The 23184-nt window shown below is 30.9% G+C and overlaps 2 protein-coding genes across 2 annotated transcripts; both read right to left on the reverse strand.

Moving 5' to 3' along the window:
- Positions 1 to 383: 383 nt before the first annotated feature.
- Positions 384 to 3981, reverse strand: LOC114382728. The gene is made up of 2 exons (XM_028342314.1): positions 3666 to 3981; positions 384 to 2570 (listed from the first exon to the last, which is right to left on the reverse strand). The coding sequence occupies exon 2, from the start codon at positions 2515 to 2517 to the stop codon at positions 703 to 705; it is 1815 nt and encodes a 604-aa protein (XP_028198115.1). The 5' UTR covers positions 2518 to 2570; positions 3666 to 3981; the 3' UTR covers positions 384 to 702.
- Positions 3982 to 16499: 12518 nt separating this feature from the next.
- Positions 16500 to 20554, reverse strand: LOC114381244. The gene is made up of 6 exons (XM_028340460.1): positions 20196 to 20554; positions 19374 to 19523; positions 18697 to 18955; positions 18158 to 18376; positions 17918 to 18060; positions 16500 to 17008 (listed from the first exon to the last, which is right to left on the reverse strand). The coding sequence occupies exons 1-6, from the start codon at positions 20508 to 20510 to the stop codon at positions 16709 to 16711; spliced, it is 1386 nt and encodes a 461-aa protein (XP_028196261.1). The 5' UTR covers positions 20511 to 20554; the 3' UTR covers positions 16500 to 16708.
- Between the last annotated feature and the right edge of the window lie 2630 nt (positions 20555 to 23184).

A 23184-nucleotide genomic window follows, 5' to 3' on the forward strand; every position in this document is an offset into this window, starting at 1 on the left:
AATGGTTCCAAATTATTGTCTGATTTTGTAGATAGAATTCTCCCAAAAACTGTTTTGAGAATTTGAAAAAAGAGAGGGGGTGATGACTTCTTGCACCATAACTTATGCCAGTTTAAATGTTCCCAAATATCCACTAAGATTAGTTGCCAAAGAATACAGTAACATCTCAGGAAAATGTTTCAAACTCCCAAAGAATATATACAGCATAATTTAGCTTCCCTGAGCCTCATCCCTCAAACTAATCAGTTAACCAAATGAAAACAACATTTAAGAGATAATTATGTTACTAAAAACACATGCACAATACTGACTACTCTTACTTTCATATGAACATCAAAGTAACAGAAAGTTTCACAAGTTCAAAGCACTTTTCCTTTCCAGGCTAAAAGTACAAAGTCACTGGCATCACTGTTTGATATTTTATTAAAAATCAGAAGCTACAAATCATTGACAATATCCAAAGCAGAATGAAACAAAAAGTATATGGTGCAAGTTAAGGTAAGTTCGCAACACAAAACCCTCCTTTCAACTCTACATGCATGATGCAGAGCTTCTAAAGACAAACTCAAGGCAAATCTATCCTACTTTCTGCTGTACCTTCAGCTTGTTGGCTTCACAACTACTACCAAAGCTCAGTTTTATTTTCCTACCATTTCTTTACAAAACAAATGAAAAAGCTAGAAAATGTCTATCCAGATTCCATCAACTGACTGTGTCTGCAGAAGGTTTTTTCTCATGAAGAGAGATCACGGTTTCAAAGGCACCAACCAATGCTTTAACCTTGCTCTTGCGAGCTTCAACCAGTTTACTTGCTGTTTCCTCAATTACATTATTTAATAATCCCTGTGCATCTTTTTTTTCCTGCATGTCTTGATGCCTCAAAACAACCTTCTCTGGACCAGTTGTAGCATCATTGCTGTTATCACAGGCTACATTTCTTTCAAAGCTTTTACGGACATTGCTGTTAACATTGGCTTTCTCCCTCGGCACTCTTGCTCTCCGAAATTTAAGCCTCCTTGGACTACTTATCTCAGTTTGATTTTCAACCACTTTTCCCCTTCTGAACTTTAATTTTATCATTTGGTTGTCATTGTCTTTGGAATATACAACCCCACCCTTTTTGGGCTTGCCTTTCTTCTCAGCAGCCAATGTCTCCTCATTTTCAATGCATTCAGTTTCATGGTTTCCTGAAAAAGAATCCTGCTCAAATTCACTAGTTGTATATTCAGATTCCTCTTGGTCTTCTTGGGATAAGGATTTAGAAATTGAGGATACTGAAGACTTTGGTGATGACAACTGAGGAAGGTATGATTCATCATCATAGCTTGCATTTTGATCAGATAGCGAAGTTTTGTTTTCACTTCCCATCTTGATGACGTACAAAGTCTTTTCCTCTACCTCGTTGTTGTTGTGTTCCTCATGTTCAACCTTTCGGGCACTCCGCTGATTCTTAAGATGAGAAGCAATTTTCAGGCTCTTATGCTTTCTTGAATTTATACTTGCAACTCTAATAAGGGAAGGTCTGGGGGTTAATAAAGCCTTTGAAGGTGCCATCAGTTTTTTTGAAGCTGCTTTGGAATTGGAGGAGGTCACCTCCTTTTCTGTCTTGATCTTACTATATCTTTGGCCACCAACACCTTCCGAGGAATTCATAGAAGATATTTGCTTCCTTCTGACACTGCTTGAATTTAAAGAATTTACATGTTTTTCAGACAACTTCATTTCTTTACCTTTGAGAGAAGATAACTGTGATGAGGTTTTCACCATATTGGTAGTTCGTTTTGATGAAGCTTTGACCTTGGAGGTTGATTTTGATGGATTTCCCACTTTATTGGAAGTTGATTTTAATGGAGCTTCCATTTTATTGGCGGTTGATTTTGGTGGAGCTTCCACCTTCCTGGAAGTTGATTTTGATGGAGTTCCCACCTTTATGGAAGTTGAATTTGATGGGGATCGGACCTCCTTAATTGATGAAATTTCTTGTCTCGCTGATGGAGATGTATGGGACTTTGGAAGGAGTGATGGTTTGACCTTGGCCAATGATGATTTGTTCCTATTCACCAGAACTTCATTCCCTGTTTCTTTTTGGCTGTCAAATGATTTTGTTGGCAGTTCCCGCTTGTAAGTTTCAGAGGTATCAGAAATCCAGGTCTTGGAATCAACTGATTGTTTGAGTTTGACCGTTGACATCTTTGTCGGCTTAGTAGAATCCACAGATGCACTGAGCCTAGCAAATGACATCATTGTCCCACCAACACTACCTTCTGAACTGTGGTGAAGCTGTTTTCTTGTAGCTCTATTAGGTATAGAACATCTTTCTTTCGAATCAAATGCATGTTTCCTCCCGTATTTACAAAAATCATGACAAGAACCAGTGGAAGCTCTGAGATAATTGGGAACAACTTTTTCAACACTAGTTCCAGAACTAGCCTTGCCATCTGAATGTCCTCTTATTTCAACCCCAGGTGACTCAGTAACTTCTGGGGTCACTGGTAATTCACCACTTTCATTGGCCATCCTAAGGGAGATGAGATATGCAGATGAGCAGAATAAGATTCAGGACAACAATCCTGAAACTCGAAAAGAAAGCTAATTTTAGATACAGCAGATAAAAAAAGGACAGAAAGGTAAGTAATGGCTGATTCAAACTGTTAAATGGAATACAAAAGCACATTCAATTAGAAAGGAATGAAAATGTACCACCTATTCATCTACCCTTAGAATCATCATCTTTGAAAGCTTCACAAAGATAACATTTTTAAAACTAGTCTAAAAAATGCTTAGGAACTCAAAATCCATGGGTCTCTTAGTGGGAATTTACAAAAAAAACAAAAACTTCTATTGTACAAATTACAAAATGCCTATCTTTTTGACATCTGATTTTTCTCCATTCAATCCAAAAGGATACACTCTTTTCTGTCATTATAAAATAAAAATATATGAAAAAAATCAATGCAGCAGGAACCAGTCATAAAGCCACAAACAGAGAAGGGATAAGAAGTCATCAAACATCCAAAAAGAAAAATCATGATGCCCCAATTGGAAAACCACTGTTTCTCACAAACACACTTCAAAAAAACACATTCTCGTGTCTGGAAAACGTTGGTACTGCAAGATTATATGTGTCATAATTGTGAAACAGTAAACTTTGCCATTAACTAACCCCGTATAAAAAGAAGACACTCATCTAAGGAAATCATTGAAGAATAAAAAATGCAACAAATTCTAGCTGGGAGCTGAGAATCATAAGAGTAATCAAAATCAAGTGCGGCAGAATATTAATCCAAAAACAAAAACTTCACCTGATATTGATTTTTCAGCAAAAGCCACAACCCAACATCACAAAACTCATTGGAAAACTTAATGGCCAAGAAAACTTTTTTATTGCACCAGCAACATAGATAAATAATTTTTGTAAGGATATTCCAATCCAGGAAACACAAAAACCATCAGAAAAAAAAATCAGATTTCTTTATATAAAAAGGCACCCCAAATGAAAACCAATCCAATAAAACAGAAAAACGAATCAAGGGAGGTTCTGAAAACCCATCTCAATCCACCAAAAATCAAAATTTTCAACAAACCCATTTGCATTCATAGGAAAACAAGCAGGACACAGATGAAGATTTTTTTTTTATTAGAAACGAGTAGAAGAAGAAGCATACCTTGATGTTTTGAGAGAAACAAAGGGTGGTTCTTAACCAGAAAGGAAAAAAGAAAAAGAAAAAGAAAAAAAGTGAATAATAAGAAAGTGAAGGGTGCAGGATTGAGCATAAGAGGAAGAAGAAGGAAAAGGAGAAGGGATCGCTGGGAAGAGAACGTGCAAGCAAGTGTTTATTTCTCTGGTGTTGTTTCTGGTTCTTCGGTGTTGCGTGTCTCTTCACTGCGTTGGTTTGTTACAGAATCCAATGAGAGAGAAAGAGAGAAAGAGACAGAGAGAGAAAGAAGCGTTCAATTTTTTGCATTATTTTTTGGTCCGAGTCTGAGCTAAAATAAAACAAGAATGGGATTAGGAAAGTGTAATCAGAAATTTAATAATGCACGCAAATCAGAAGGCATTATTAAAGAACCTGAGAATGGTTGGTTAGGTTGGTGAAAACGTTAAAAATGGTTTCTTGAAATTTGGTCTGTAAAATGTAAAAAAGGAAAGGAAACAATACTCAAACTAGTTTGAATTTTTATTTTAATTATCAAATTTACTAAAATGTTGTGAGCCATGTAAATGCACAGGTAAATTTTTTTCTAAATATTTTTTTAAATAAATTTTAAATATATATTTTAAACTTTTTAGTAAGAATTATTTATAATTTTTACTTGTTTATTCTAACTATTTAATTATTAGTTATTGTTGTTTATTATTAATGGTGGTTATGGATATAGTAGATTTTAAAAAATACAATTAGAAAAAAACTTAGAGTTACTGACTAAAATAAAAAAATCAGAATAAAATATTTATAAAATGACATTTTTAATTATGTTTTTAAATTAAAACTTAAATTCATGTGATGCGTATTATTCATAAGATATATCTTGATTTCTTGATTTATGAAAAATAATATAGAATATTTTAAAATTTTAACATATAAGATTTTTTAAAATTTTGAATTAATAATTATCAACTAAAATTAACTTTTTTTGCTTGATGTCAATAATGTATCACAAATATAACAATTAAGTTATTAATTATTATTGTGTAATATAAATAATCAATTGAAGATTCAATTAATTATTATATCTTAAAAAATATGGAAATAATAAAAATATGAATTAAATTTATGTTCACTCAATAAATTATTTATATTTTATTTTAATTTGAATATATTGTAATTTTTAATCAAAACATATTAATGTTATTAATTAATCCAAATTAAAATATATATTACTCGTAATTACTTTAAATTATTTAAATTAAATATTTTAAAAAAGAAATGATTGAGTATTTTATGTTGAATATTTTTATTTTATATTTAAAATATTTTGTTTTACTTGCTACAATGAGTTATGGGATACTCATGTGGTTTCTTACCCAACAAAAAAAAAATTAAACTGATATTTTATCACACTTAATAGAATTATATGTTTTTTCATATAAAATAGAATTACGTATTTTAATATATAAGTCAATAAAATCAAAATTATTATTTTTTAATTTATTATGCAAATAAAATATATTTTTATTTGTTTCAAAATTTTAAAATTTCTTCTATGGATATCAACTTTTTTTTTATTCAATTTACATATAAACTTATTTGATTATTGATATGTATAATTATTCCATATTGAATTATTTTCAAAGATACATCCCTTTTATTCTTCAACTTTGTTTTAATTAAAAATATAAATATTAGATACTAACAATTTTCATTATTACATATAATGTGAAATTATGTTGAATCAGAAGATACTATAAAGACAATTTTTTTATTTTTGAATGTCATAATTGTCTTAAAAATATTTTGTATGTAAATAATTGTACATAAATTATTATGTTTGCAAATAAGCATGACTAACACATAAGCAAAAAAAGTGGAGACACCAAGTAATGCTATTATTTATAATTGATAAAGATATTTATTCAAAAAGTTTAAATACAATTTTGACTGCTCCATTAAAAAATAGAGATATTTGGTTCTCTTATTTTAAAAAAATTATAATTTTATTCAAATCTTCAATTTTGCCTATGATATATTTCTTTTATTTTGATAGTTGAACCTTAGACCTAATATATTCATTTAAAGTATCATAAAAAATGATTTAATTAATTATAATGTAAGATATAAAACTTAAATAAAATTAAATATTGAACTAAAATTGCATATATTTTAAAATATGAAGACTAAAATATAGAATTTTTAAACATAGAATGACCAAATGTCGCTATTTTGAAATATGTGGACTAAAGTGACTGATATTTTTAAAATAGAGGGATCAAATGTCTCTATTTTAAAATATGTGGACTAAAATGATAAATATTTTTAAAATAAGGGGATCAAATATCTCTATTTTAATGGAAAGACAAAAATTACATATTGAACAAAATAGGAAAATCAAAATTATATTTAAGTCTATTCAAAATAGTGTATGAAATATTTTTTAGCAATTTTATATTCATTATTGGCCATTAATTTTTTTTATTACTTACATCTGTAAATAAGCAATTAGTTTAATAATAAGTAAAATATGTATGCAGTAAAAAATTGTAATATGTATAATTATCATAAATCATTTTTATTATTATAATTATAATTTATAAAAAAATCTTATTGCAATCAATTATTATATAATTTAAAATGAATTATCTTTAAAAAAAATCAAATAAATTTATTGCTTAGAACTTTTGAGAATGTCCATGTGTAAACCTCCTTATTGAAAAATATTTTCGTATATATTATTATAGATTTTTAATTTTTTTAAAAATTTATATTAGACTAATATGTGCTTACATGACATTTCAAGTAAAAGAAAGAATAATATACTCAGCATGTATTAACTTTTTGTATTAGATTAACATGTGATTATATAACACCTCAAGTCAAAGAAAGAATCAGTCTAACTCATTATGTATTGACCAAATTTAATGCCACCACCCAAGTACAATAGGATAAAAATCTTATTTTATTGTATTCCTTAATAATTTATACAATAAATGATAAAATAATAGTAATCAGAAATTTAATAATGCACACAATTATTTTTCATTTTAATTTTTAATTATTAAAGTATTGCCTGATGTAATTTTATTTCTTATTTTTAATCATCTATGTAAAAAAATGTGAAATATTAGAAATTATTTTTACTATTTTCTATGTAAGCTTTAAAAACAAAAAAAGTATATCGATCTTTTATATTAGACTAATATGAGCTTATATGACATCTCATGTCAAAAGAAAGAACTAGTCTAACTTATCATGTATTGACCGAAGTTAATGCCACCACCCAAGGTCACAAGGTAAAAATCTTATTTTTATTTTATTCCTTACTAATTTATACAAGAAATGGTAAAATAATAGTAATTTTGTTTGTATAAATCTCTAAAAACAAAATATGTTTTATATTAGACAAATCTGCTGACACCTCAAGTGAAAGAAAGGAAGAATTAGTCGAACTGGTTATGTGATAACTGAAGTCAATGTAATAACCTAAGTACAACAAAAAAGTTCATCTCGACCCAAAGTAAAGTAATGGTGTTTTTTTTAAGAGTAGGTTAATTTTATTAGTTGAGTTTGGTCAAAGTCAACTTTTTATTAGTATTCAAAGTAAAATTTACTGCCTCAAACTCATAAAAAATACTATAAAATGAAAATAAAATGTTTTTTGTGATTAAAAATTAAAAACAGAATATAAAAAATTAATCTTTCCAATTTGGTGATGCGAAAATCGTTTCCTAAAAATAAATGATACATGTGATTGTCAACCTATTGAAAATTGTAGAATGAACTATGCCACCATAATGGAATTTTCCTTTCAATTTAAAAATTGGTTTCTTAGTACGTTTCTCATTTTTAAGAAGAAAAAAAAGTTTGTTTCATTTCCCAATCGGTGCATTATTAAAGATTAAAGGTCATCATACTTAAAAAATAATAATTAAAGTTCACCTCCCATCCGTTTCCGAAACAATATGCTCATCACGTTTCACAAAATCGGTGATATAGTTATATATATTTTTTTTAATAAAGTGTTTGAAACCCGACCTAATCTAAGTTCAGTTTGACTTTACAAGCTTAATACACCTAAAATTAGAAAACGAGTAAACTAAGTGCGAATATCTCTCCTACCACCCCAGGGCATCTTCAATTTTATTATGAATAAATAACACATAGTTATCATCTTTCTCTATCAACATTATCTGGAGGCTTACAAAAATTATTTAATAGTAAGAAATGGTTACGATAATTGCTTATTATTGACTTAAATTTCTTGCTTGTTGAGCCTCAAAATCCTTATAAAAGGTAACAACTTTTGTTGAGAAACTAAAGGGATCAAAACTTCAAAGAGATCTTTATTAACCAATCTCAAACAAATCACACACAAATAAGTTTGATCTGATATTTTAACTTAAAACATTCAAACTTAAATTTTGTGTCTTTTCTCATTTTTATTTACTCAATTTGTTTATTTTTATTCATCTTTATACTTGTATTTCCAAGACCTTTAAAATCCAACATGAAAACCAATTTCATAGCGCTAAAACATTGCTGACACGTGAATAAAACTAAAAAATAAGGACCAGAAGTAAACTATCCCAAATAAAAAATAAAATACAAACAAAAAGTAAGTTTAACTTTCATAAATTATTGATATAAATTTTTATATTGTAACCAATTAAAAAATATTTTAATATAACTTGTAAAAATTAGTACAAAATCCAGCAATTTTATTGCTATATACAATAAAAAGTTAAATAAAATATTTACAAATATTCTAATTAATTTCGTTACAAAAATGAAAAAGGCAAAACCAAATAACCAAAGAGTGGGTGGACGCACTTTTCGTCCCTATGGACCTTATTTCACACTAATGTCATCCTTAGAAATTGGAGTGTGAGAAGTGAGAACAACAAAACTTATTAAAAATTGGGGACTGTTTGAAATCATGAAGTCAAGAAGGTATTTTATTAAATAATTTGTTATATTCTAGTAAGAACTACTCATCATCCTAGACCAATGAAATTTTCTTACCAGTTGTGTGACTTCTAGAAGTTATAACCAACTCAAATCAAATATGAACCATCCTTCACTTAAACACATACCGATCCCACTAGTGAGGCTCACAAACTTACACCTGCTTTTTGTTCGGTCCAATTCTATTAACATAATACTCTCTCCCTCCTTGATTATAACAATTTTTCAAGTGATTCATGTTACTTAAAAAACAATTATTTTAACTAATCATATGTTAATTAATTATATTATTATTTTAAAATTATTCTTTTTTTTTATCTTTCTATCTACTTAATTGTTTCTCATTAATATTCGAAGAGAAAATAATTAAAAATATATAGGAAAAAAATAATTAATGCATTTAGAAATTAAAAAAGAATCTTATAAAAATGAACAAATAAATTTTTAAAAAGAATCTTATAATTAGGGATGGAAGAATTATATGGATGACTTTTGCAATGAAACATTAATGCCATTGGATGAGAAGGAAAAAATAATTATTCAATTAAGGTTGCAAAATAATTTTATACTATCATCCAATCAAAACTATTATGTAAGATAAGTTTGTTGACTTTTATTATAATTATTAGAGATATAAGTGAATCACGTTGGATTGAGTTTTGTTTATTTTTTAACTCAATCCAATTAAACTTAATTGGGTTGGGTTTACTTTTTTTTATTTGTGAACCCAATCCAACTTTAATTAAATTAGATTGGATAGATTATTAGGTTGAATCATGAAAAAATTATCATATTTTTAAGTCTTGAAAAAAACCCTCAAACTAAAACTAAAATGTAGTAAGAATATTTTTTTTACAAAATAGTAAGAATATTTTTAAAAATAAGTATTCATAAAACAATGTATCATTCATATCATAAACAGAGAAAAAAAATCATAAATGTATAATCGGAGTACCATTCATAAAACAATGTATACTTTATAAATTTTATAAAAAACTTTTACATAAAACTATTAAAATATGAATTATAAAAAGGAACTTCGCGAGAGTACTCTGTTGACTTTCAATCAATACTGGTGCATGTGTTGTAGCCAAAGGATCAGTTATATATATATATATATATATATATATATATAATGTGTAAAAAATATAATAAATCACAGCATCTCATAAATTGGTTCTAAAAAGATAGTTTATCCAAAAATAAAATGTAATTGAACAAAGACACAAATGAAATATGGAGTTGTACTAATTAATTAATTAGTACGTGATCTCACTTCAAGTTTTACATATACATTTTGTACTAAATTATTACAATAAAATTTCTATAATAATTTTATCTGATGTAAATAAAATTGTCTCTTTTGTAAAAACACATTATCTTTATAAAAAATTAACTAAAAAGATAGTGCCACACCATTCGTACTAATACACAAAATTACATACATGGGATCAATTTCGATTTCCAAAAGCTTCTAAACAAAAGGTCTTTGGCAAACTAGGGTAATGGTCTTCATGACAATCATTAGGATGAAGTATAGTAGTAAAGTGACCCTTTATCCTGGGGTAAAGTTTTGGTGTCTGCTCCACTTCCATGATAGCATGCAGCCAATGTGGAAAAGACTCAAAGGTCCCATGAAACCACGTACATTTTCTGTGGCAAACTTTTCCCTGCATTTTGCAACAACCATGGGTCCCCATAAGGGCCTCATATGTGAAGCATATATTTTTTTAATCATAAACTTGGGCAACCATGTGGAGTTCCCAAAGATCTAGAGTGGTTTAATTTAAGGGAGAAGAAAACTAAATAAAATATAAAAAAAAACTTGTGCCCTTTAAATAATTTTCTGGGAAGGAGGTAGGGAAAGAATTCGTATTGCATCAATGTAGGGAAGCATGCATGCCTTTAAGCATTAACAAAGTTGTGGTTTGCAGAGAGACACGGAAAAGATAAGTAAGCTTAGAAAACAGAAGAGGAAAAAGAAAAAAAATCTCAGGATTCCTCTCAATCCGCGTGCATATATATATATATATATATATATATATATATATATATAATGTATATATGTATGTATATATATAATGAAAGTGATCAGAATGTAAGTTGTTGGCCAAGCTTAGTCAAGGTGACCCTCCAACTAGAAAAATGAAGTTTGTCATAACAAGAAATGGATATCTTCTAGTTTCTTTTTCTGTATAATTAATTGCAAAAGTTAGGTTGAATGTGAAAAATATGTTGAATTTGTTGGCAAAATTACAAACTCAGTTTGTCATGAATGTAAAATAGCTTGAAATGTGCGATTTCATGCACACTCACATAAATCTAAAAAAAAAAAGTTTAAAAAAGTTTTTCAAAACTATTCCTATCCACTAATAATATGTTTAGAAACATGGTGAATCACCTGGAAAAATCATGATAGTCTCAAAGTTACTCTTTGATATGATGAATTAAGGTAATTCCAAACATACAATAATAATGTGTTTGAATAAGTGTTATATCGTGTTGAAAATTCATGGTGACCTTAAAGCTACTGTATGGCAAATAAAACATGCTTTGATGGTAGTGTTACCACTCATCTAGGCATGTTGAAAATCATGTTAAAAGATAAATTGAGACCAAATTAATTAAAGATGATAAAAAAATCTATTTTTAGATGTTAATTACTAATTTAATTTTAAAATTGATTTTCTAAATTAATTAATGTGAGACTTTAACTTTAGACAAATAATACAGCAGGATCAATGTATATTTGTAACTTCTGCATTATTTCTTTAATTTGACGTGATTTAAACAATGGGACATCAGACATGTATATAAGATGTGCAACCAAACACATGCCTATTTTATTGTTAGATAGGAATGTAGAATAATTCATTTTTCTGTAAGCAGAAAGCAGAACAAAGAAATTAAAATAAGAGCAATAATATATTCTTCTGCTCCCACTATTTTATTTCTCTTAAATTTCACTTAGATTCTATGACAACCTGATTTGGGCCATAGCCATCTAACTAAATCCCATAAAATGTTATCTATAGTAGGGGCATGCTACTTAAAAGTAAGTCACACCAAAAGGCATTGCATTTTCTGAATTTATTTGTCATTTTTATATTTCTATGTAGTATTGAGACATGGCCATTGGAAAATCTTTTGCAAACTAGTCCAATATTTGAGTTGGCCAATTTTTTCACCAATCTGGAGTTGAAAGGAGCCTCCTCCCATTACCAATTTATCATCAACATTTTGAGCATCCTGATAAATAGCCACTATATATGTGGCCAACAGCATTACCCCAATTCTGCCACATTTATGTCTTGTTCCCTTTTCAACATTTATAAATTCAACGTCCTAATAGAAACATATCCAGGAATAGAAATCTGAAACAAACTTTCCACCATACCAATTATAAACAATCGAGCAAAAGGTTTAATTCATTTGATTGAGTAGAGTATATTATTGTAATCTTTTGATACTTTAAAAAATTATAACAAAGTAGCAAAGAGTAGCAAAGATGAAATTGGAGAAGTAAAAAAAAAAATGTAAATAGTAAAAACTTCTACCATCAATCTGACATTGTTATATGGATTGTCATAATGTTATCATGCATATGGCGGACTTAATACCAAGGATTGAACTATTTTTTGCTTATAGTCTTCCACTTGAATTTACCTTTCTTTTTTACTTGAGCTAAGCATATATATATTCGCCCGGTACCATACTAAACACCATATACCTGAATTGGATGTCTCTTGTTGGAAGAAGATTATAAAAAATAACAGTGTTAGAACAAATGAGGTAGTATTCAAATACTAATATTCTATATGTGGTACTGGTAGAATAGTGAAAAGAAGGAGAGAAAATAGTTGAGAATTCATTAATAATACTGTGAAAATAGGTAAAAATAGCTTAAAAAATTATTAGGCTTTTGATTAGTAAAGTAAAGGAATATCACACATTTTGCTAATTATTTTTGCATAATTTAAATGAAAAGTGAGATTAGTATTTGAGAATTGAGAAATGAGAGAAACTAAAAGCTAATAGTTACTTTAAAGTTAAATAGCTTTTTAGTTGTCTTCGTTTTTATATTTTTAATTTTTAATACTATAATATAACAAATTATATCAATATGTCATTATGGGCCTTGAAAATTTATGGGGCCCACCCCATTGTAGCAGCAAAAATATGATGGTTAATGAAAAGCAAAGCAAGAAGATACATTTCTAGAGCTGCTAGATTGGACATCGTGCCAATTAAATATTTTTTTTTTCATTATAACATACATAAGTGTTATTAATATAAGCCAAATAATTAACTTTAGTTTATAAATGATATTGCACTTCATCTTTAATAAAGCATAAACAATGTTACTTAAATAAAATATTTTCAATTCATCTAATGAATCATTGTAAAGTTTGACCATACGAATAAACTCTAGTTTTTGTTGATATTAATACGATATCAAGTGATGTGCAATTTCCTGCAGTAATCACACAATTTAAAACTATGATCGACTGAGTTCACATCTTTTTAGTACTTGCTATCACAGCTACTAATCAATTGTTTTAGTTTTTTTTTTGGTCAATGAATATATATATATATATATATATATATATATATATATATATATATATATATTAGATTATAAAATTAAAGCTAGCACCAGGGGTGCAATAACTACATACATGGTTTCCAAAAGCCAATTTCCCAAGCCAAAAGAAAATTCACCAAAAATTCCCCTGGTTCTAGAATCCTATGTATCTACCTCAATAAATGCATTCATTTAATTCTAGTCCATATTTAATTAACCTAAGACCAAGAGACCTCAATTTATATACAAGTGTACCCATATGTGTATACTACGTATATCAGCCACATGAATGATCACGTGAGTCCCTGAAAAAACATGCATCACCGCCACACCAAAAGTCTTTTCCCCAAGATTGTTGTTGTCTTCAATAAAAGGTACCCTTTGTCATCTGTATAGGCCAAGACATAGTTTGGTATTCAATATCCATTGGCTAAAAGAGAAGTCAAAATCTTTGGTGGCACTAAGCCAACACTAGGATATATACAAGATTGCCTCCCATATCTCATGAAATTCGAACTCCTTCTCTTGGAAAATGGTTTTGTTTCTAAACGTACAAAGACACCAAATTGTCGCACTCCATGCTATTCTCCAAGTCCTAAGCTGTTTCTTAAATCTGATGTTAGCCGGTGTAAGCAAGAAGTACCCCTATAGTGAATTTGGAAAAACAGTCTGTTCTTCAACCATGGATAACTTCCACCATACTTGATAAGCACCTTTACATGTAAGCAATACATGGTTCAAAGATTCCTCATGTTGATGCATATTGGACAATTTGTGTTAACTAGATAAATTCCTATTTGCAACAGATTGTCCCTAGTTGGCATTCTGTCTAACATAGCCCTCCAAATCATATGTGCTCCTTTTGGTGGAATTTCAATGTACCATATCTTATTCCATTGAAATTCCTCGCCATCTCCTATTCTTAGTTCTTGAATAATTGAATATGCAGCCTTAACTGAGAAATCTCCCGAGCAATCATTCACCCATATCCACATGTCGCGTTTTCCATGATGTAGTTGTTATGCATGCTGGGACTCCCAAGCAAACCATTCCCGCCGCCAAGTAAGATTCCAAGACCACATGCCATTTGACCATGAGCCCATATCACTGATGAGGCCTTCCTCTTTTGTTGAGTTTAGAAACATCCTAGGAAAGGTGACACAAAGTGGTGCATCATCAATCCACAAATCCAGCCAAAACTCTGTTTGTTTTCCCTCCCCAATGAACCATTTCATCCCTTTTTCAAACCATTTTTGCTCACAAGCACCACCACTTACCTTTCTAAGATCAGGCCACCAAAGATATGATTTTATTTCCTCATTTTCCGCTCTCAATCCCACCCAACGGCCATATTTGGACTGAATAATTTTGGCCCACAGGCTATTACTTTGATAGAAAAGATTCCATCTCTACTTAGCAAGTAGAGCGGCATTAAAAATTTCCAAATCTTTCACCCCCAATCAACCTCTCTCCTTTTCTAGGCAAATGTTGTCCCATTTTACCCAACATATCTTTTTCCCCCATCCTCTCCACTCCCCCAAAGAAATTCCCTTTGTTTCTTTATAATCTTCTTGTGAATACCAATTGGCATTTTAAAGAACGATAGAAAGAACAAAGGAATAGAAGTAAGGATTGAGTTGATGAGGCATACCCTACCTGCCAATGATATGATTTTGTTCTTCCATTTTGCTAGCCTCTTGTCAATCTTCTTCAGCACTGGCTCCCAAACCTCCAACCTCCTTGGATTTGCACCCATCAGCATCCCCAGGTACATGAACGGAATAGACATCAACCTGCAATTGAAAATGTTAGCAAAAGTCTCTAAGGTGTTTCTCTCAACACCCCCCTCCCCCAAATGAACTCTTAGAAAAGTTCACTTTAAGCCCTGATGCCAATTCATAACACCTTAACATGCAGTTCAAATCCAGGACATTCCTGGGAGAGTCTTCCCCAACAAAGAGAGTGTCATTTGAGTATTGTAGTAAATCCACCATCACCCCATTCTTCCCTACATTCACTCATTTAAAGAGATTTTTCTCTACCGCTGTCCTCATTAAACCTCTAATTTCCTCTGCAACCACTGTGAAAAGGAATGGTGCCAACGGGCCTCCTTCCCTAAGGCCCCTCTGAGGGGAAAACTCCTCAGAGGGACTCTCATTGACAAGCACAAAGATCCTAGTGGTGATTAAACATTGACGCATCCAACCAACCCACCTATCATCAAAGCCTAGCCTCTTGAGCATATAAAGAAGGAAATTCTAGGAGACTGAATCATAAGCCTTCCCATAGTCAACTTTAAAAAGTATGCATTGCTTCACAATTCTTTTGACTTCATCTAAGGTCTCATTAACCACCAAAACACTATGTAGAAGTTGCCTTCCCTCCAAGAAAGCCGATTGACAATCATCAATCACCCTTGCTAGAACCGGTTTGATCCTCCAAGATAAGATCTTTGTTAGAATCTTATACATGCAACCTACTAGTGATATAGGTCTAAAGTCCTCCAACTGCTCTGGATCATCAAACTTAGGGATGAGAGTTACAAAAGACGGATTACACCCCTTAGTTAGCCTAGAGTTGGCATGGAACTCATGAAGGAACCTCATGATATCATGTTTCATCACCTCCCAAAATGCCTTGATGAATTTGAAGTTGAATCCATCAGGGTCAGGACTCTTAGAGCTGTCACACTCCCAGATAGCATCCCTGACCTCACCCTCAGTAAACGATGTTTTTAAGCACAAGGTCTCCTCCCTAGACACTTGATTGAATGCCACTCCATCCAAGGTAGGTCTTTTTTGGTTAGATTCCAAGAACCTATCCACAAAGAACTTGTGTTACCTCACTTTTAACCCTTGTAGGGTTTAGTACAGTAGCTTAGCGCTTTATATAAATAAGAATAAGAATTTAATTAGAATAAACTAATGGTGATAGGATGGACTCTAGGCCCAAAAGAAATAATATCAAGTGACTTAAAAATTTATAAGAAGAACTTAAAATATTAAGATATTATTTATCTTTTAATGTTATTTTCTATTAATTACTTGAGCTAAGATGATGCCACTTAAATGATTGTTAGAGCCCTGTTTAGTATAGGCTTTGCATTGTGCATTGGACATCCATAAAAAAAATGAATCATCTCAATAGCATTTTTATCCTTTGGAATCTTCTCTATTCTTAGTCTCAATTTACCATAGTTGTACTTTTAGCTTTATATCAAATGGTGTCAAGGTATTTTACATTATTATCCAATCATCCATTATCATATATTTATACTATAAAATGCACCAACCTTATATTTATGCATACCCCTTCACTTATGCCTCAAAGATTTTTTCATGCAAAACATCTCCCTTGTTTCCTCAACATGTACATGTAGTCCAATGTCAAACGACATTTACATTTTCCTTAAGAATCAAGTTCCTAATGTAACAAAATTATACTCATTTTACATTTGCAAAGTTAACATGGATTGGCAGGCCAAGTTGTCATGCACCTCTTCTCACCTTTTCCTGCCTGAAACAGTTTTCTTCACAGCTCCAACAGACACCAAAAACTGGTCAAGGGATGATAGGGTCCTCATGTCATCCGGAGGAAAATAGCTGGCTGCTTTTCCCATGATTGATGAGAAGAGAAGGGAAAGTGAAGGCCATGCAGCATTACTTTCTCCCAAAAACTCATCCAAAAATGCAAATGCAGCCCTGAAATCTGACCTACTTGCATTTATCGGAGCAGCAAAGTGAGCAGGGATTATTCTCTTGAATCTCCAATCTCGCAAAATGCTATCAACCCACTCTCTAACCTGGATCATAATAATGCAAAATGTGAATTGAGCTGATTTCATCTATCTTTATCCCCTTAATCATCTTATATATGACTTTTAAAATATTTATTATAAAAATTAACAAACTTATCGCACATAACAATTTTTTATAGTGTAAAAACCTTTATATTGTCTTTGTAAAATTATCCGGTTTTTACACTACAAAGCACAAACACCGGATACAACACATAAATGGACACTCCAACACGACTAATGTCTAAAATATAGAACACCGCATATATATATATATATATATATAGACCTAATGAAATGAAATATAAGTATCATAATAAAAGATCTAAATTGATGGTATATTTACCGGAAGTTTTTTCTAAGACGACAAGCCTCACAAAAAGGTGAGGAATTATTTTCAATATTTTATATTATGGTATTCTAAGCAAACTTTACCAAAAGCTAAAAAAATGAATATTTTTATAATGATTTTAGTGTGTCCATCCATATAGAAGTGTTGACTCAAGTGTCCAAATAGTGTAGAAGTGTCGACTTAAGTGTCCAAGACAACAAATATTTTTTTTAATAGGACTCCTAACGAGAAGTGTATGATATGTGTCAGAAACATGTCCAACATTGTGACACTTCAAATAAGAGATGTGTTTGTTCTTCATAGATTACCTGTTTTCATTAATAATTACAAAAGTATCATCTAGTTTTCACATGTTTTCCATTTTAAAAAATTTGCTATTTGAACAATTTAAATTGAAGGATATATCATACTTTGGAACATCCAGTTGCATTACATTGAAGGACATGTGTCTTGCATAAGTTTAGCCTCATCCAGGTCAGAATAAAGTAAAAGAAACTATTTTAAGGTTGAACAGTTAGTTGTCAATTAATAGCTCTTAGTGTATCAAAAAGAGAGATTATTACCTTTTCAGGAACTTTACTGAAGACCAGAGTCTTCACAATAGGTGAAACAATCAACTTTTGTGACATCTGATCAAAGCTTGCATTAGGTTCTAAAAGGTTCGATGGACCAAGAAACAGTATCTGTAGAACCATTCTTTTCCATCCTGCGGAATAATATCATCAGGTTCAATTTGACATTGATGTCAAAATGAAGAAATGTGCTTTGTGCAAGTCAAAATAAATAATAATAGAAGAGTCTACCTTTTTGCCGGTTCCTTTTGTCGTCAACTACAGGCTCATCGGGTACCTTCTTTCCTTTACTAAGAAGTTTTACAGCCAAACCATTTTTTGCAGATGCTAACAAGGATTCTTTGCTTATACACTCAGGTGGCTGTCTTGGGACAAAAATAACAGCATCTGTCACCAATAGTGTTTTTGAAGGTTTGTGGTAGAAAGCTACCTCCACATAAGGTCCAATTCCTGAAGCAACCCACAGGCAAATGAGATTTTTCATCGTGGATTTACAAAGATTGAAAGGCATTTAGTAGAGCTTCTAGAAAGCTAAATGGAACTTATTATACAAGTACTTGGCAAATATTTGGTTTAGCTTATGAAAATGACTTGTGTTATAACATTCTCCCACCTTACATTCGATTAAGGTGGTTAGGACGCATACACACCCCAAGTGTATAAAGTTTATTGGAATAAGCTTATGTAATAAGCTCTTATTAGACAAGTGTGTAGTTCTTTACCCAAACACACCCCAAGTCTAGAGTTATTTAACAATAAGTGAAAATTACCAACTTCTGGCGAGCTTAGAATCTTTTGCTCTATTTCACCAGCCCATGGAACAGATAAATTTTCATCTTTCAAGGTTTTAGCACGAAAAATGCCGAAGAATTCCAATGGTAAGTTCAATGGCCAACTCCATTGCCTTGGTGCTACCCATACTTGAGCACGGGGAAATTTTCTAGAAAATGGACCAACAAATACTTTGTGCTCATAAGCAAAAGTAGGGAGAACAATATATTCAACTGGAGCCCCCAATTCCTTAATAAGCTGCAAGAAACAGAGAGAGAGAGAGAGAGAGAGAGAGAGAGAGAGAGATGTTAAGAAAGCATAATAAAAATATCCTTCTTGATGAAGTCATAGAAAATGCCTAGCAGCACTACAAAAGAATCAAAGTTTGTAAAGTGTGAAACAATCCAGCCAGTGAATTCAAAATAAAGTCTAGAAAATGAGGCCACCCCTTGAACCAAACCAATTCAATTATAAGCCAAATAAACAATAGTCCAAATTCCAAAAGAATGTGGAATTTATATACACAATTTCAATTCATTACCAAAACTGATCAAACAAAAAAATGAGGCTTATTACAAGTTTGCTCATTTCAAAACACTAGCCTTGGTTTACTTCCATTAAGGTTCATTACAAGTTTGCATGCTCAAAGTAAGAGAATAGGCTGTCAAAATGGAACCTGAATACACTCATCAGTTGGAGCTATGGGTGCATGGATCCATAAGCCCCCAGATTTTAGTTTGATAACTGTCATTCTGATGTTTGTGGAAACACTGCTGAATCCTAATGCCTGCTCTTGTTCGAACAGCCATATACAACCCTTCACAGCCTACAGCATGATCAAGAGAATATGAGCTGTTAGTGTCTCAAAAAGAGAATTTCCAGACAAAATTTATAGCAAAATGTTCCCAAGAAGTAACAGACGGGATTTCTATGTACTAGGAAATACCTACATGCCATTAACCATTACATGCAAAGCCAAAACAGAACAAAACAAAATTTATTTCACCAAGTAGTTAAAAGCATTTGATTTGAATCCAATAAAAATACAGGTTTTGCACATCAAGTATCATGAATTTCTTCATTGTTCATTTATCCAAAATTAAAAAATATAATCCATCCTATATAGCAAGGAACAATGTTCCTAGAGCATTTAGAAAAAAGAAAAGAATAAATACATTATACATATTACACTGTAAAGGTTTTTTACACTGTTATATAGTAACAAAACCGCCGAACTTGTTGATCTTTATAGTAACTACATTAAAGGTCATACGAATAATTTCTGGTTGATTGACAGATTAAATACTTTCACATGCATGCCTACCAAACTCAAAAGAACAAGTTGGAGCAAAAAGAACACCTAAGAAGATAATGATAGATCACTATAAACATAAAATCATAGATAGGCAACTCAATGAATAGACAACCTCAGCCAAATCAATTCAGTGATCAAAATAGTCATCCAAACCAAACATAAGACAAAGCAAGATGGCATTACCTCAGTCCTAATAGAGCGCCTGTTGAGAAAAGGACCAAGTGGGAAAGGAAAACCAGTGAAGTTGAAGTAAAACCTGCCACTAGCATTGCTGTTTGTAACACTTGGGGTGGCTGAAGCTACAACCAAGTTGGTCAATTCTCTTCTTTGTGGCCTCGGTTTTAGATTGAAGCAAAGACACTTCAAGGACCCTCCAACAAAACTTGAACTTAGGTCACCAAAATAGATGGGGTTCTGCAAAAGTGTGGACTTTGGAGAAGAAACAGCAATGGGTGCCACCATCTTTTGATGAAACAAACCTTGCTTTGTCACCACCATAGCAATGGTTTTTGTAAGTGTAACAAGTGCAGGGACCAAATGAAAAGCACTATTGGATATGCTTTGGACACGTGGACTTTGGTTGGTGGTGGATTGTCCTACATATATGTTTATGAGCAAAGTTATGTAACGGGTCTGATCGATCACGGGATTAGTGGTCTAATTTGGAGAATTAGTAATTTGTTCCGTTTGATTTAGTATATATTAAAAAATTTAAAATTATATAAGTATATAATTAATATTTAATTAAAAAAATATTCATATTCTAAAATTTAAAATAATAATTGAAGTATTAAAGTTAATAACACAAATTTACAAATAATAATTCAATAATACAATTAAGCTTTTTTTTGGAGTATTTTTTAATTTTTTTTTTTACACAAAATGAATTTTAAAAATCGATCGGAATTGTCGGATTTATTTCAAACTGGTCGGATATGACTAAGTCTGACCGGGTCATCTCGAACCAGATATATGACCGGTCCAATAACCAAACTAATATAATTATATCACCAAATTTTGATTGGACCGATTCAACCGGCCGAATCAGACCTAGTTTTTGAACTATGTTTATGAGCCTCATTTTATTAATTGTGTAAGCGGTGAAGTAATGTAATGTTTTTGGCGCTATGCTTCTTCTCTAATTAAAAGTAGAGTTTCAGCTTAATAATTCATATGTATGAAAGGTTTATGTAAGTTATCCAAAACAATCTCCAATTTTGAATAAAAAGTATGAGTTTAATTTCTCTGGAGAATCATTATTAATCAATTAAAAAATACAATAAGTATAGTAGTTTATAATTGAATTATAATGTAAAAACTTTTTTGGTTAACAACCAATTAAAAATCCTAATATAATTAGATAATAGTGTAAATACAACTAATAACTTATAACTAATTTTTTGTTCAATAAGATTATATGCCATTTTGCCGTGAAGAAGAGAACTTTCTTTCCTTGTTCTAGAACAATGTAGACAGCTTTTTATTTAGAGCAGAATTTCTATTTTATTTTCTGCCGTGGTTGATAAAGTGGAAAATTCTAAAGCATTCCTCATGGCAATTTTATTGGATGAATAAATTCGAATTTAAAATAAGTGAGAGACTTTTGGACTGTTTATTTGGGAATTTTTATTTTTAATTATAAAAATATCACCTCATTTTTATTGTTAAAAAGTTGTATCAAAATATAAATAATAAAACTTATTAACTTTTTATATAAATGTTTGGAAAATAAAATAAAAATAAGACAATTTTGTATAATTAAAAATAAAATAAAATGCTCTCTCAAAGAGACTGCCTTAAAATTTGTTTTTACTAATGGATGGGACAATTTGCTATTTATAGGGATAAATTTTTCATTATTGCCTCTAAAATATACCCAAAGAACCAAACTTCACAATTCAAAGAGTATAAGCAAAATATAGATAAAAGAATTTGTTCGACAGAACTGCTGATAAATAATAATCAATCTAATAATCAAACAATATAAAGAAATTTCATTAAAAAGGTACTACCAAATTAGATAATATTAGTTTGAAAAACAAGTTTTGTGGAAGAATATAGATTGCAGGCAGCTTCTATTATACAATTTGGCAACCTCTCTTGTTTCATCCGCATTTTACTTTTTAAAAAATCAAATTCTATTTTATATACTACATAAGAAATAATTTAACAGTTCATCAATCACTTATTAATTGAATCATCAAATTATATTTTAATTAACACGAGTAACTTTAATAAGTATGGATGGTATCACACAATAACCCATGTTCTTTTTTATCATGACTATGTAGGATCTTTTCATTGATATTGAACCCTAAGAATATTTTTAATAATAAATCTCATTTTGAAATCTTGAAATACTTTTTAGTGGGCCCATAGTTTAAGATCTCCAGACACTCTTTGTGAGTCCCACAAAAAATCTCACTTTAATATATTTTATGAATTATTTTTAAAATCACACCACACAAACCCAAGTTCCACAACTTCTCTTCCCCCTCTCCCTCCCATGAGAACCCTCTTTAGGATCCTTCTCTTCCCCCTCTCCCTTCCATGAGAACCCTCTTTAGGATCCTTGTAGAAGAACTCATCCTCCACACTGAAAATCTTGGGAGATCTAAGGAAGAGGGGATCTTAAGTTAGGTTCGCTCAAGATCCCCCATTAAAGGTGCTCTAGTAATGCTATATTATAAAATAGACATTCATTTTATCTAGTTGTCACTTCATTTTTCGGGTGTGCGTGAAACCATTCTAAGCTGAAGAAATGTGACATGTAACATATCTGAATCACAATGATGCAGAAATGATCGTTTACACCGATTATGCACCATAATAAACTCCTTGTTGCATCATAGGTTCAGCGGCTCAAAGAAAATATCAGAGGAATGCTCAAGTTCTGGTTAAGTTACTGTCATCCATACAAGTGCCACTATACCTACAATTGAATGTTGAATGAACAGTTCATTTTAGACTGCAGAGAACACAAATGGAATAAATCGAGTTTCATGTTGTATTAAAAAACCTTTTCCAAACTCCTTTATGTCTGCCCAATATGTGTGAGACATGCATTTCTTAAACAGGGTGTCGGACTTTCTACACAGCCAGCCATACCATAAAACATATATTTCTTAAACAGAGAACGGAATATCACTTATTTCAAGTTAAGCAGATAGTA

Source organism: Glycine soja, chromosome 13 (assembly GCF_004193775.1).
Source record: "Glycine soja cultivar W05 chromosome 13, ASM419377v2, whole genome shotgun sequence".
NCBI classification, from domain to species: Eukaryota; Viridiplantae; Streptophyta; class Magnoliopsida; order Fabales; family Fabaceae; genus Glycine; species Glycine soja.

Bases quoted from the DNA above. Each gene is read 5' to 3' on its own strand.
- LOC114382728 (XM_028342314.1), bottom strand. From the start codon at position 2,517: ATGGCCAATGAAAGTGGTGAATTACCAGTGACCCCAGAAGTTACTGAG.
- LOC114381244 (XM_028340460.1), bottom strand. From the start codon at position 20,510: ATGGTGGTGACAAAGCAAGGTTTGTTTCATCAAAAGATGGTGGCACCC. The intron at 18,377-18,696 runs GTAATTTTCACT...GGGTTGCTTCAG, and splicing joins TCTAAGCTCGCCAGAAGTTG to GAATTGGACCTTATGTGGAG. The intron at 17,009-17,917 runs GTAATAATCTCT...ATTATGATCCAG, and splicing joins TCAGTAAAGTTCCTGAAAAG to GTTAGAGAGTGGGTTGATAG.